Below are 15,703 nucleotides of genomic sequence, written 5' to 3' on the forward strand. Positions count from 1 at the left end.
CCAGAAATACTACGTACACCACGACACCTGCATCCAAGGATTTTGTGACCTGATCGTAAAAGGCAGCCAGTAGATTCAGGTTAGACATTAGGAAAAAATTCTTCACGGTAAGGGTGGCCAGAATCTGGAACGGGCTTCCAAGAGTGGTGGTACTATGACCTAACTTGGAGGTCTTCAAGAGGAGGCTAGATATGCATCTGACTGGGGTCGTCTGACCTCGGTCCTTTTCCTGCCTGGGGCAAGGGGTTGGACATGATGATCCTTCATGGTCCCTTTCAACTCTACAACCTATGAATCTATGAATTTACAAAGCATCTTCTCTAGCTCTTGAAATTCATTAGTATAAGATTTACAAGTTGTTTCACTTGTCCCTTTATTGGTATGGCTTTCCCCACAAGACAAAAAACAGTTTAACTTTAACAGTTGAGACTTGAGGTTAGGCTACCCAAACTTCAGCACAAGTACAGAAAGAAGCTTCCCTTATAAATCTGTGTGAACAAGCAATATCTAGCATTTACAATAACATGCCATTAAAAATGGTTAAGGAGCATACCAAGATCCAGACACACAACAGGTCCACCTTGCAGCTACAAGTGGTAAGAGGAAACTGGGCAACAGCAGGTGCTGCAGCACACGTTCAGTTCCCTGTGGAGCACAGGGACACCAGGGGCATGCACAGTCCCAGAAAAAATAAACAAACACTGGTGGCCTCAAGACAGATCACATACATGGAGTGCAAGTATGCCAGAGGCAAATGTATATATGGACAGGCATTCAGAGAACAAGGACGATGGGATGACAACAGGTGCAGGCAGCAGTGGCAGAAGCTTCTGCCACTATCACCTCCCTTCTACCAAACCCTTCCAGTCTCTCCCATTGCACACCAACTCCTGCTTGGGGACCCCATCAGACCCCAGAGGTCACCTGCCAACTGCCCAGCTCAAAGAATCCAAGAATCACAGAGAAAGCTGATACTAACCACTTCGTGGACGATTCTTCCTCAGCCGGTAACAGTCCAGGCAGACTCCAAAACCACATTTGCGACAAACCCAGTGAATATTGAAGAGGGTTGTCTCACATACATCACACATTTCCCTCACGCCACGGACTGCTCGCTTCCATGCCACTTTCTCTAAAAAGAGAAGGAGGAACATTTCAGATTGGGGTTTTGTTTCCTTTTGTGGGGAGCTGCAGGGAAGGGGGTGGCAGCAGGAGAGGGAGGAAGAGGCATAAGGGTCTGAGGATTCCACAAACCCACTGACCTGGCCTTAGCAGCCAGGCTTAGTTCTCCAGTGGGGTGAGATTCCACAACACTTTCATCTCCGTTGTTGCCCCAGGAGAGACCGGGTGCAGGAAAGCCAACAAGGAGTGCAGAGTTAACCCTCAGCTGTCACTGACTGGAGGGCCGAGTACACTCCACCACCGCTCCAGGTCTCCGTTTACATACCTGGGAGGCAGAAGCTGAAACTTGCTATCCACTGAAACACCAGGCTGTTCAGCAGCAGGTGCAGGAGCTTCAATCTGATGCCCTTGCCTAAAGGCAGCAGACTGGAAGTGATTTCCCCATGGAACAGAGGCGTTCCCTGTCTTTATTGTGTATGGATCTGGCAACCCACAGTTCTGTGACAGTTTTTCAGAAGAGACATAGAATTGGCTAATCTAGAGCAGATGTGTGTATATGCACATGATGCAGCAGATAAGTAGGTACAGAATGCGTGTACCTGAACCGAGTGTAGTGTGCTTACAGGCAGAAAGCCTGGGAGTCTAGTGAATGCTGTCCGAGTCAGAAACAGGATTTATAGAATTACTATACTACATTAAAAGGGTGTGAATTTGGCAAATTGCCAGAGTATGCAAATCTGCACCCATTTAAAAATGCGTGCAAGCCTGTAACAGCACAAAGCCTATGACTCAGTAATGGCAGGCAGTCAGGAAAACAACTATGTTCCAATTTCAACCTGGGAAAGTGACTGGAATCATTTTACAGCCTAAGTATACAAAGGCTGAAAAGCTGCCGACTTGGCAAAACACAACCATCTCTTATCAATCCTAGAGCAGTAGAGACCATACTGAATTACAAAAACATTTCTGACTAAGTATCCTCTTCAATTATTCTAGAGTTAGAAAGTAGCTTTTTTTCCTAAACCAAAGAAACTGTGACAATGTGCTTTGAGTCAAGCATCTTACCATTTGGATGCTGAAGCCTAAAACAGATCTTAATTATGAAGTCTGCCTTTGCTAGACTTGTAATTATTTGTTTTTGAGGAGCATTTAAACATGCATAGCGAGCACACCCAGTACAACCCTTCACAGAGACATGCACTTTGATAGATAAACACTTGCATATCAGCCCTCTAAAACCAGCATCTTCACTATGCGTGGCAGACTAACGTTTAGCTTTTTCTAGGGCATTTTGGGAGGAGATAACACAAAAGCTGAACTAATTTAATAGGATGGAATTCATGCAGTGAATTCAATGACAGTCTATTAGTTATCAGACTTCAGGATTAAGCATTTCAAGTGTGTAGGGTTTTAGACACCAAAGTAAGGCCTCATTGTATCCTAAAGCACTTGTCAGTGTTATCAGAAAGTAAGGTTCATTTCTATTTTCTCAGGACCTTCAACCAGTTACTCAAGGAACATAATTTTTTGTATTTCCTTATTTAAAACATGGAATTAGCAGTTTCAGGCAATTTACCATCAGTTCCCTTGTTAGGAAAAACTACTCTTTCCAAGAAGAGAAGCTGGTCCTATAGTCAGATCTGCTACAGAAGGAGATGCACCCTCTTTCAAAGAAGGAAAGCATAGTCTTTGCAACTAGGAGCTAAACTATCTCTTTAGCTGCACTACACTGAATTTGCATGGATCTCAGCTAGAGGGGTAAAACCAGCAGCTTACGATGTGGCTCCACCATCATCATCGCCTCCTTCTCAGACATAACAAGCTGGCAGAACTGGTCCCCAACATTGGCCAGGATGTATTTAGAAGTTTCCAGGTCAATGCCCTCTGCAGGGGCGGAAGACGGAATCCACAGGCTCATCGCATCAGGGTCGCTCTGCTGGGGATTTAAGAATCCTTCTACTCGCAGGATACCCTTCCGCGTGAATATCAGTCTGAAACAAAACAGGATGAACTAGATAAGCAGCAGCAAAATAACTGATAACTTCCCTCTGATGCCATCCCCCTCAGAGTGCACCTGGGCAGAGAAGAAAAGGCTTTTCTCTATAACTATACAATCTATGGAGTTAGTACTTCAGCCTAAGAGGACAGCTTGAGGCAACTGAACAGATCCCCAGTTACAGGCACTGACAACAGGGAGCTGTGAGGTAACCAATTCAGTTTGAGAAACAGGAAGACTGAAAAAATGGCAAGAGGCTAAGCTGATAAAAGTCCCTGGGGCTTATTGGTTTGCTATGCAAGAGTATCCAGAGTCCTGGATGTAATTCTCCATGCTGTCTCTTAGTGCAAGTTATCTCCTAGCTTCTGAAGAAAAAACTACCGTGTGGGAACTGGAAAAAGGACATGGAGCTCTTCACTACTAGCCTGCATACAGACTGGTATGTTCATCACTAAATTGCAGCTGACATTTGACAACTGGTTTCAGTACCTACTTATTAAGGGTGAACCCATCCTGTCTTGTAAATGTTAAAAAACATGTTAAAAAATCCTAGTCTTTCTAGGATTAGTGTCATTAATCTCAGCAGATGGAACTACCTTTAATTCATAGATATGGCCCTGCCAGATCATGATGTGCATGCGCACAGTCCACAACAGGTCAAAAACTTGCACTTCTGCTCCAGTCTGTTTTAAGAAAACTTTGTTCTCCAGCATGTCCAATCTAGCTTCTCATCCCACCTGGCTTCAAACAATGGAGGGAAGAGAAAGACATGCCTTCCAACCCGAACAAGGAATACAGTATAATGTGCAGAGGATTTACTGCTGCTTTATTTCTCTAGAAGCAACTAATCATCTATCTCCCAGCTACACATGTCACTAGTTGGGACGAGACCGATTAAGGAGATCAAGAAACACATATCCCTTGAGGGACCTGTGTACTCCCACGGCATACTGGGGGAGAAGGGAAACACAAATGGACAGAGCAGGCTACTCCAAGAAATTGCTTCCAAGCCAACTTATCACATTTACACCAATACTAGCTTTGCACCGACAACTTCTAGCTATTTGTTAGCTAAATTAAATCTTACCTGTCCCAAACTCATTGAATAAAAACAGAAATGAGCAGTTACTTCAGTACCCTGCTACCCAGCAGTAACATTTCACTGAAGCAAATTAGGTCTCCTGGGACTTGGCATAGAGTCAGCCAGTTAGCATCACATAGCTGTAGTTTTCAAGTGAGCTGGCAGAAATACATCTGCAATGGCAGCCGCCTTCTTCGCAGAAGAACAGAACTCCAGCCAGGTGACAGGAAACTGGAAACGGTCAAAGCCTTCCCTAAGATTCTCAGGCAAATTAGAAGCAGAAGCCCTAAGAACTGGGGACTTAAATAAGCCTGAAGCTCTGCAGCATTAGGGAGGAAGCAAGAACAGATTCAGCACCTCCGGAAATGGAAAAAGCGACAGGCCACAGTCGAGTCATCTTGCTCTTGCTCCTTGAACTTGCGGTACCGCTCCAGACGGCACTCCCGGCACTTGTGCAGATGAGGGGCTACGTTGATGCAAGAGCCGTCCTGGAGGAAAGGTTCTCCTGACTGCTTCAGCTTCCTCACTTTACTCATGTCTTTCAGCACCGACTGGCCAACTGTGTAGAAGGGGAAACATGAAAATCCATCAAGCTACACCAGCAAACTACACCAGAAACATCTATCTTCCCCCAGATAATCTCTACCAGTGCATTTCTGCCAAAGAAATTCTCCTAAGGTCTCCCTTCCCAACGTGAGCAGGAGCACTTTTGCATATAATCTTCAGTCACATCACACCATTACACTGATGGCTATTTCAAATAGGAATATTGCAAAACAGATTAAGAATGGTTAATGGGGCTGAACACACAAAATACTGAAGAATAGAAACGGTCAGAAATTACAAGCCACAACCCCCCTCATGTGAGCATGACAGTCTACCAGAATGTCTAAGACAAACAGCACAAAGAGTCCAGTCTCTCATCTCAGACTAGTGGCTAGTACTGCCTGCTTCAAGTGGACCAGGATAATGGTCTTAGCTGTGGAACAAGAACATGCCCACAGGGAAATATTAGCAATTGTCATCAGTTCTGAAGCATGCCCATTAATTCTGTGTCCTGACACTTATGCTGGGGCACATCGTTCTTAGAGACTGCACCTGCCAATATTCTTAAGTCCAAAAATATCAAATCCATGCAACTCCAAACTTGGGCCCTTACTAATCTCTTGTGCACATGCTAGTTTACACCAGAGGGCACATCACATGGTTTACCATACAGGAGATGTGCCAGTGCAGAACACAGAATCCCTTCCCTTCATGTTTCCAAGCAGGTGTGCCCTGCCTTGAAGTCTTCACCTTTCAGGGGAGCTGTGCGAGGCCGGCCCTTTGGGGCCTGTTTCCCTTTTCCTTTTCCCAGTAGCAACTCAGCGTTCCGTTCTGCATTGGGGCCCAGCTTCCCAATCAAGTGTTCTGGGATCCCCTTCAGACAAGCCTTGGCCTGCAGCTGCTCCTCAGAGTCACTCAAATCTGACAGGTCACTATTGGTACTAGAATCTGAGTCTTGTTTGGATGTCATGCTCCGCTCATCTAACGAGAACCTTTTCACAGCTTCAAAGGGGGCTCTGTTCTCTTGTGCAAACTCTGCCTGTGAAGAGAAAAAGCAAGGCGGGTGCCTGCCAAAGACGTTAGAAAAAGTTTTCAGAAGAGGGTTGTCCTGCTGCCCAGGCCCAACAGATGGTTTCTCTTCCGTTGGACTGGAGGAAAGAGTGGGCATCTCAATAGGCTGTGTCAGGATGCTGGTAGGCGAGCTGGAGCGGCCATTCCCCACCGTAGCAGGGCTCTGTACACCAGCCAGGGCAGCCAGACCAGGCGCACCAGAAACCAGCTTGGAGGAATCGGTTGTTATAAACAAGGTTTTCTTCTTAGCAAAAGAAGCGTCTGCTGAGGTGAGCGATTCTGGCCAGCTAGAAGCAGCCTTGGGAGCCACAGTTGAAGAGGGTGTAGAAACTCCTGTCTGAGATGAAGATGCAAAGCTACCGAAAGGACCAAGTTCTGCTTTCTCAGCAAATGCCAGGAAAGGGTTTGCAGGCTCCTCCCGGGACAGTTTTGGGGGCTGTAAAAATAAATTTTCATGATTATCTGGGGGCCGAGGATTCAACAGGCTTCTCGAAAAAGCTGGAGTGAGGGTGGGCATTGACTCCATTGGCAGCTTCCGGTCCACAGAACTGCCAGGCTGGGCTGCAGGCTTATTCTCTGCTGCAAGAAGACTTTTACCTTTACCAATCCCAGAGCCCAGGCTTTCTGAACACTGCTTGAATGAGTCCCGATTAGAGGGCTCGTCAGCCAAACTCTCAGAGATGACTGTGAAGTAGTTACTGGAGGGCAAATTCTGAGACATACATTGGAAAAACAAGTTCTTTGACAGATCAGAATCTTTTGGAGACTCTTGCCCAGTGCTGCTGCCAAATGGAAATCCGACAGGTTTGCTTTCTGCAGTCAGTACTCCATTTGATTGGCCTCTTCCACCCCCGAATGCCAAAGGTTGGGGAGCACTTGGAAGAGATGCTCCAAAACCAGAAGAAGCAGCCAAAAGCGAGTTTCGGGAATTCTGCAACAAAATTGGAGAGAGTTAGCTAATGAGACAAATTCCTCAGAAGTGCTTAGTATCTACTTCAGCAGTACTTTGTTTATCTTATTTCACAATTTCTTCACATGCCCCTTACTACTGTAGGAAGTCAGACCAGAAATCATTATATAAACAGCACCCGCTAAACTAACATTTACACAATGCATGACCTCTCTTCACCTATAAACTGATGTACCTAGCTGGTTCATATCAGTTACAAAATGAGAGCGCGCAGAGAAACTGAGTTTTTTTAACATGTGGGAATGGAACTAACAGATCAAATTGGGCTGACTCACGTATGGAAGTGATTTACATCAGCTAGTATGAAACTTCCATTTAAATTATTACTTTTTATCTTGTTTTGTATTTGTACAGAACAGCGATTTTCCTGAATGAGGATTTGATTCCTTCTCTCAGACTAACGGCCAAACATACGTACCTGCAACTAAGTCATTCAGCCTTAACATGGTGGGGTTTTTTTCTTTAAAGGGAAGAGGAATAGTGCAGGCAACTACATGTAAACCACTGCTCAGCATGCATTTATTCAGTTTCTTATTTCTCACATTTTCCTCATGGAGAAAAATGCATTTCTTATTTACTAGATCAGGGGTCAGCAATCCCCGGTACGCGTACCAAGCATGGCACGCGAGGCCATTTTGCTCCGTACGCCACAGCCAGCTCCAGCTCTGGGTAGCCGCTGAAGCCTGGGCTGCTCCCAGCAGGGCTTGCAGCGTCCCAGCTGCCTGCTGGGAGCGGCCCAGGCTCTGTGGCTACAGCAGCTACCCAGAGCCAGGAGGCTCTAAACAGCTGTGCCAGGCTCTGGAGCCCCGGCATCAGCTCTGTACTGGCGCATGCAAGAGAACAGGCCCTATGAAGAGAGGCTGAGAGCCATGGGACACCATAACAATTCTGGAAAAGTGAAGGCTCAGGGGGGACCCAGTGGCTGTTTATAAGTACATAAGGGGTATACACATCAGGATCTGGGAGAACGTCTGTTCACCAGAGCGCCCCGAGGAAAAACAAGGACCAACAGTCAAACTCCTACAAGACTGTTTTAGGCTGGACATAAGAAAAAATGTCTTTACAGTCCAAGCCCCCAAGACCTGGAATAGACTCCCTCCAGAAGTGGTGCAGGCACCTACTCTGGACTCATTCAAGACACGCTTGGATGCTTATCTTGCTGGGGTCCTTTGACCCTAGCTGACTTCCTGCCCCTGGGGCAGGGGGCTGAACTTGATGATCCTCAAGGTCCCTTCCAGCCCTAATGTCTACGAATCTATGAACGTTGCTGATGCTCATCGAGCTTGTAATCCTGTGCAACCTGTGTTGTTGGTGCAGTTAAGGGCCATAGGATGTGGAACTGCTGCCTACCAGCATCATGGCATAAGGTTTCTGCTTATGCCACGGTTAGCCTTTTCTGTAGCCTTATGACACTACACACTCATGTTTAGTGTGCTGACCACTATCAGTCTTCCTATGTTACTGCCTCCCAGAATTCTCCCTCCGAGTATGCGTATTTACAGTATGTTTTCTTCTTTATGTATTTGGTGACTATATGATCTATAGATCTAGTCTCTTTGTGCCTCATTAATTGCCTCAGTCTCTCCAACTATAACTTCTGATTTAGAATCTCCTATAGTTTTAATCCATCATAACATGTATTCAAACTATAGCAGCCCTGGGTTTTGTAAGTCTTTTCTATAAATCTGTTTTGAGAGTCAAAGATTTTGACAGTCCTCTTCCATTATTTTATCAGTACTTCTGAAGAACACTCAGACTAAGGAGGGAGGACTTGTGGGACTAGCTTTTTCCTAGCATGTAAGCTTATACAGATACCTCACAACCAAGGACCTGAGTATACTGTGGTAGGTAAGGCCAATTCATATAGTTTCAGACTGTCTACAGATTAAGGAAGACAGAATTATTATATCACAAATTTCATGTATAAAAATATTCTTGACCACAGGACTATACGTTTTAAATGAAGATTAGCTAAGGGTTCATCATAAATTCTTGGGCCATGGTCAGAAATGTCTTCTGGTACACTAAGGTCTCATACCCTAAAATTCCCCAAATCTCCCCTACCAACTTTAAAGACCAACACAACAGTGACTGCTCTCCCAGAACAGCTCTGTTAGTAGTTCTGTTACTCTGCATTTCTTTTTAAGCGGTTAAACAAATATTATACAGTCCTTGAGATTCACAGCCAAGTGGCTTCCTTCTGCCTGCAACTTAGCCCTTGTAGGCTGTGCATGGGCTGATGGTAATTAAGTTGCAGCCCCTGGGCTCTCACCTGGCTGCTGCTCCCCCTCCCTTCCCAGGGAGCAGAGCAACGCAATGCAGGGAGCTAAAGGCAAGTCCAGGCAGCAGGTAGCAGCGGGAACTGATGGTAAGCCTGTGCTGCGTGCAGCAGGGGTAGGGGAAAAAAAACAAATATCAGAGCCACGGGAAAGGGCGGGGGGGAAGAGACTGTGCCTGCGTGGGGGAAGACACTGGTGCAGTGGAGGGGATGTCTATGGGGAGCAGCAGGGGGAAGGGGGAAGCGGGAAGCATCTGCATGCCACATGGTCCAGTGGCCTGCACGGTGCGGTGCCCAGAGGCTGAAGTTGGACAGCCCTGAAGAGGTGTCCCTTAGTTCTTTTCCCAGTCAGTGGCTAAAAAAAAGAAACGAGAGGAACTGTTGGGAAAGACAGAGGTCCCCAAATGGCAAACCTTTTAGAACTGCCTATGTACAAATGCCCAATGGGAACCTATTACATTAGACGCTCTTAGAAAATACATTTTCCCTGCATTTCCTAGTTTTAATTTGAATCTTCAGAGCTGCAAACGACTCACCTCTCCCTGAGCCTGTGACCGGCTTTTTGATTTCTCTTGTCCAGAAACTGCTGACATACCAGTATCTGAGATCCTCACAGTTGTGGGCGTCAAAGTAGCTGTAGTAACAGCTGTTGCAGCAGCCGCCATGTTTTGGCCAACCTGTTCCAGTGATTTTCCTGCCTCTTTACAACCAGCTCCAACCAGCAGTGCTTGACCAGCCGCTGAGGAAAAGGGAGTGAATGGTACAGGTGTCTCACCACCAACTGGTTCATCCTGGACTACCAGAGTTCGGCCATTCTCTTTGGTGTAAGTGGCAAAGCGAATATTGCGATTAATTGGAGGAACAAATGGAGGCAGCTGCTTGGCCCTTGGATCCAGCCCTGCATCACTACTGGTGCCTCCTTTCCAAGGGCCACTGCTTGCCTCTCCTCCGTCACTCCCATTACTATCTGCTTCACCCCTCTCTTTTAGCTTCTTTGTTGCAGGATCACACCCAGGATCCGAAGCAGTTTTCCTCCTTCGTCCATCCTTTCCCTCCAGACACTCGCGTTTCTTTTTCCCTTTTGAAGATTTAGCTGCTTTTACACCTCCGCCCTAGAAGAAGCAAAATTATGCAATTATTACAAAAGGTCCCCCTGGTTGTGTTAAGAAAACCACAAGTTCCATTCCCTTCCCAACTCAATGGAAAACAGTCCGTATGCTGGAACAATTAATGTGTTACTCTATTCTACTCTAGATGCTGGTCTGGCAACTTTTAATACAGGAAACTGTAAGGAAGCAAAAAAGGGTAAGCCCTTGTCCTTTTTATGTTAGAACAGGGTCATCAATAAACACAAATAATCTTTTCATTAACTGACTGACATCAAGCAACGTTATAGTGGCAACACTAGTACAGCAGACCTTAAAGAAACAGAAAGCCAATGAAAGTAATGACTGCAAAATACTTATGGTTGAGAGCCTGAGCTATGAAACTATTTATACAACGCATCTTACTGCTACAAGTACATTGCCACCACTTTCTTTTAGGACAAAGCTTTTGGTCAAACACAGCTGCCAACATTGCCAGGATTCTGCAGGAGGCAGCCTGCTCTACACTGCAAAGAGCAAACATGCAGCTCCAAACTTCAAGTAGAACCATCATTTAAATGAGGAGGGCAGATCCCAGATTGCTGTGGCATGAAGTTACAGTCTGCTGTGTGGGGACCAGCCATGACCCCTCTCTCAACAAGGTCCTAAAGGAGGAGAGGAATGTTTTCCTACAATAAGAGAAAATGACCAGCAGGACCCACGTCAGAAAACCTCTTACAATGAAAGATGACATGTCCAGATGCCAAGAGCCACTAAAAATCATTTCTAACTTTGTAAGCCAAAAGCAAGCCTGTGCTGACAGAAAATGGATCTTTAAGGGAAACCAAGAAGATAATCGGATTAGCCATCACAGTGCAACACAACACCCACTTCTCCCCTCCAGCAGAATTCTGATGCCCTCAGCGAAGAGCACCTGTTGCAGTTCTTTTTTTTATCAAGTGACTTCAAAGACTTTCCAAAGCTCCAACTGTATATGCAGAGACCTGATAAATAACAGTACCTCATTGGAAGGAGCCGAGTTGTCCATCACCACATGAATAAGTCGAGGATCCACTGACTTTATCTCACCACTCTGATTTTTATGGGTGTGGGCAGCAAGAAGCACAGGAGGAAGGAAGAAACGCATTGAATCAAGTTATCAGCTTGGAGACTACACCAAACAGCCCACCCCACCCCCTCTCTCTACCTTTTGTACCCTGTTTCCACTTCCTTGCTAGCCTGTCTTTCATTTACCATTTTAATGGTTTCACTTTTTCTTCAGTTATGTGGCCCTCAAACTTGGCTCTCCCTTTGTCTGCATTCATATACTCGCCCTGCTGAGCACTTTGGGCACGCTTCGGCCACAAAGCATACTCCCCTTTAAATGCATTCTCTTCTCCCTTCCTTTCTTTCTAATCTGGCAAGGAAGTGACTCGGTTTACGTGACCCATTTCCTAGCAGCCTCACCCAAACACAGGAGATTGGAAACTAGTCCATTAGAAGATTCAAGTCAGGTGATGGTTTCTTGATCAATGACTTAATGTTTACTTTCTACTCAAGTGTCACCCTGTCCCCCAAAAAGAAGCAATAAAGCATCTCTTCTATTGAGACTGCCTCCCCAGATTTAATCAAACAGAAGACACATGGATACAAGAACACAGTTCAGAGGCAGAGACCTGAAATTCCCACAGCAAGCAATAATGGCCAGAAACACCCTTCCCTCTCCAGGGTTTGAGGCAGCAGAGTGGGCATCTGTAGGGATGGGAGGGAACATGGGAAAAAATATTTTCTTTTGCAGAGACAGTGAATGGGGGTGGAGAAGTGAGACTGGGTTGGACAGGGGGGATGCTCTCCTAACTAACAGCCAGGGAAGTAGGAGCGAGTGGGGTAAAATAGGCTGTGTCTGAATTTGTGGGGGGAGTTTATTTTGTTATACTCTTTTGTATTATTTTATTATGCTTTAAGTTTTGTTTTTTATTGAAAACCACTCAGCCCTCTCTGGGAAGGGCAGCATAAGCAGTTGATAAAAAAAAATAAATACATAATAAAAAAATTACGACATACATATTCAAACAAAAAATACTCTATATATTATCCAACTCTGGAGTTAAATCCAAATAATCTAATCAGACATTTTTGCTGGCTGTTCCTTCCTGGGTAAGGAGTACAATAATCAATGTTGTCAGTGAAGGTTCTCCATGCTATCAACCACTTGGAACTGACATGACGACTGGGATTTGGGAGAAGCTAAAAAGTCTGCAATTTTAGCTCAACAAAAAACAAAACAATAATTTAGGTTACACCTATGTGTCTTCCCCTAGGGTATATTGTCAAACAAATGCAGCATGTGGGATGGCAATTTCTATAACCCATGTAACCTATGAAGTAGCTGCCAAGAAAGAAGATACTTCAAAGCCATATACACCAATGGAAAAATACATGTTTCCATTCAGCGGACTCTCTATCAGAGTCATTTCCATTAGTTTTTTTCCACCCTACAGTAGCTTGTTCTCAACAAAGATCACTCCCATACCCTCTCCCCTACCAGAACTGCTGAATTGTGTACTGTCTTTTTATTATAAAGCCTGTGGAAGTTTTATCCATAAAGCATCGGGTAAATGATTACACATCTAAGAACCGCTAGCCAAGAACAAATAAATGTAGTTTTTTTGAAAAATAAGTTCATCAGGTGATGCAACAGAATCACATTTCAGAAGCCCAAACAAAACATATCAGATCTTCACCTCAGTCACAGACACCTCCATAAGCCGAGTGATGGGGTCTTGACGGCTCACCACACCACAGAGCCAGCTGTTTTCATCCTCCGGTTGGTACACCTTCACCCGATGGCCCTGAACACTGTAAGGACCTAGAAAAGACACACACTGATTGAACATACCTTCGAACAAATTATACTGACTGTACCATTACAGGTATATAATACAGGTAGTAATATATATATAGCTTGGGGTTGAAAGTACCAGTGCTCTGGTGCAAGGAAACAGATTACAAGTTTTATTAGAGCTTCTGCTGGTTGCAAAAAGCTGTACTCTGTAAGCACAAGTCTCTGAATAAAAATGACCAGCAGCCTCAGGGGTCTTCACATTTGTTTCTCAATGATTCTCAGATCAAGTTTCTTAAGTTTATCAGAATTTTTTTCTGGATAACTGAACACCCTCCTCCCCTCCAGCTTTGCAAACATGCACTAAATTCTGACTCCCTTCTCTTCACTTTTGCTCTATCACCTACAAACAAATTAATACTTAGAAAAATGAATGTGTAGCCACATAGCAAGTAACACAACCTAACTGTCAGCTTTGTTTGTTCTACTCTTTCTTCTATTTGTGACCCTCATTTGCTGGGTGGACACTGCAAGGCTGCTATTTGGAACAAGGCTGCCACTTATCTGTAGCTGAAGCATTAAGTATAGGTGGAGCAGACCAGCAGACTTATGTAAACCAAACAACAGGTTTTGCGACCTGAACAGACCATGAGTCCACAGTTCATCCAGTCGTAAGAATTTTTTCCTGCTATAAAAGCCAGAATGCGGAATTCATCTCCTGGCTCCCCACTAAACCTAGAAACAAAAAACTTGCCTGAACAAAGGAAGAAAAGCAACTCAGACCACAGGGGCCTGTCTAGTCTAGTATCCTGTCACTGACTGTAAATTACGAGATGACCAGCTCATTTGAGGAGCATTGCTTTAAACAGAGAAGGCTTGCTTATTAAGCCAAAATCAGTTTTGCTAATATCAAAGTCACTAGCTCCCCAGTAAGATCCACATCACGCCAACGTAATGCAGCGTCCCTGGGGCAGACATCAGCAGCATGGACCCAACTGCACCAAAAGCCACAAGCTTCCACTGGTCAAGCTGAAGAGCCCAGGCTGCTAATCAAAGGTTGTAGAAGAAGCAAAGCTACATGGTCTAGGCACTAAACCAGGGGCAGGCAATTATTTCGGGCAGAGGGCCGCTTACTGAGTTTTGGCAAGCCATCAAGGGCCACATGACAGGCAGCCAGGGGCAAATAAGTATTAATTTTCTTAATTTTGGGGGGGGGGGGGCAAAAAGCCCCCCGGGGGGCAGATTGGGCCCCCCCGGCCCTTTTTTTTGGGGCCCCGGGGCTTCCCCCCCCCCCCCCAAAATAAAAAAAAAAAAAATTTTTTTTTTTTTTATTTTGGGGGGGGGGGGGCAAAAAGCCCCCCGGGGGGCAGATTGGGCCCCCCCGGCCCTTTTTTTTGGGGCCCCGGGGCTTCCCCCCCCCCCCCCAAAATAAAAAAAAAAAAAATTTTTTTTTTTTTTATTTTGGGGGGGGGGGGGGCAGCGCCTGCGGCCCAGATACAATGGCCTGGCGGGCCACATCTGGCCCCCGGGGCGCATTTTGCCCGCCCCTGCACTAGGCTGTCAGAATACCACATAGCGCAAGTCTGGATCAAATCCCATTTAACATTCCAGTCATTTATGAACACAGAGCTGCTAAGGCTAGTGCCCTATGTTTCCCTGTAGTCATGTTCAAGATGCTATCATTAGACTTTGAGGCAAAGTAGTTTTCTTCAGTTGCAGAGAACTCAAAGACAACCAGAAGGATTCAGTTCTAAATTCCCACAAAACCCAGCTCCAGGCAAAAGCTAAACATTTTACATTTCAAATCTAAAGATCTGATTATCTGTAAATACTGACTTACACTGAAAGAGGTTTTGGCACTTCAAATAGAGAAAGCAGTCATTTTCCCAGCCGAAGGCACTTTGACACAAATGATTAACCTCATGTCACAAAGAACTCGGGACACATTATCTATGAAAGTGGAACTTTCAAATATAACCAGCCATACGCATCACTTTGACTCCTTTTCTCAACAAAACCCAAGCATAAGTCAGTACTCTGGTGACACAATCAAAATCACTCTGAAATGAAAAACCAGTCAGTTTTACCTCTGCTAAAAATTTCCTGGAGCTTCTGGTCACCGATCAATGCATTGACAGATTCTCGCAGGGCAGGCTGCTCCTGCAGAATTTGATTCTGACTCTCCGTTCCCATCTGTCAGCAATGGAAGAAATCACAAAACATTTTGAATGGAAGATTCAAAACCTCTCAAGACTCAGATTCATAGATGGTAGGGTTGGAAGGGACCTCAGTAGGTCATTGAGTCCAACCCCCTGCCCTCAAGTTTCATAGTTAGTAGGGTCGGAAGGGACCCGAGCAGATCATCAAGTCCGACCCCCTGCCATGGCAGGAAAGAGTACTGGGGTCAAACGACCCCAGCAAGGTGATTGTCAAGCCTTGTCTTAAAAGACCCCCAAGGTAGGAGCCAGCACCACCTCTCTTGGAAGTTGGTTCCAGATCCTAGCCGCCCTCACCGTGAAGTAGCGCCTCCTGATGTCTAATCTGAATTTACCCTCTGCCAGCTTGTGACCGTTATTTCTAGTCACTCCTGGTAGTGCTCGGGTGAACAGGGACTCCCCCAATGCCTGCTGGTCCCCTCTGACTAGTTTGTAAGAGGCCACTAGATCCCCCCTCAACCTTCTCTTGTGGAGGCTGAACAGGTTCAGGTCCCGT

The 15,703-nt window shown here is 45.4% G+C and overlaps 1 protein-coding gene across 1 annotated transcript in view; it reads right to left on the bottom strand.

Moving 5' to 3' along the window:
* The window catches only part of KDM3B (lysine demethylase 3B), a gene marked incomplete at its 5' end in the record, with an annotated part of 63,953 nt that overhangs the window by 33,344 nt on the left and 14,906 nt on the right, over positions 1–15,703 (bottom strand). The window contains 8 exons of the mRNA XM_019505931.1: positions 980–1,132; positions 2,899–3,113; positions 4,557–4,758; positions 5,496–6,747; positions 9,601–10,176; positions 11,171–11,242; positions 12,894–13,018; positions 15,079–15,184. Coding sequence (XP_019361476.1) covers positions 980–1,132; positions 2,899–3,113; positions 4,557–4,758; positions 5,496–6,747; positions 9,601–10,176; positions 11,171–11,242; positions 12,894–13,018; positions 15,079–15,184 — 2,701 coding nt within the window. The remainder of the gene's footprint in view (positions 1–979; positions 1,133–2,898; positions 3,114–4,556; positions 4,759–5,495; positions 6,748–9,600; positions 10,177–11,170; positions 11,243–12,893; positions 13,019–15,078; positions 15,185–15,703) is intronic.

The sequence above is a fragment of the Gavialis gangeticus genome, unplaced genomic scaffold (assembly GCF_001723915.1).
Source record: "Gavialis gangeticus isolate Ggan-Ray unplaced genomic scaffold, GavGan_comp1, whole genome shotgun sequence".
Classification (NCBI taxonomy): domain Eukaryota; kingdom Metazoa; phylum Chordata; order Crocodylia; family Gavialidae; genus Gavialis; species Gavialis gangeticus.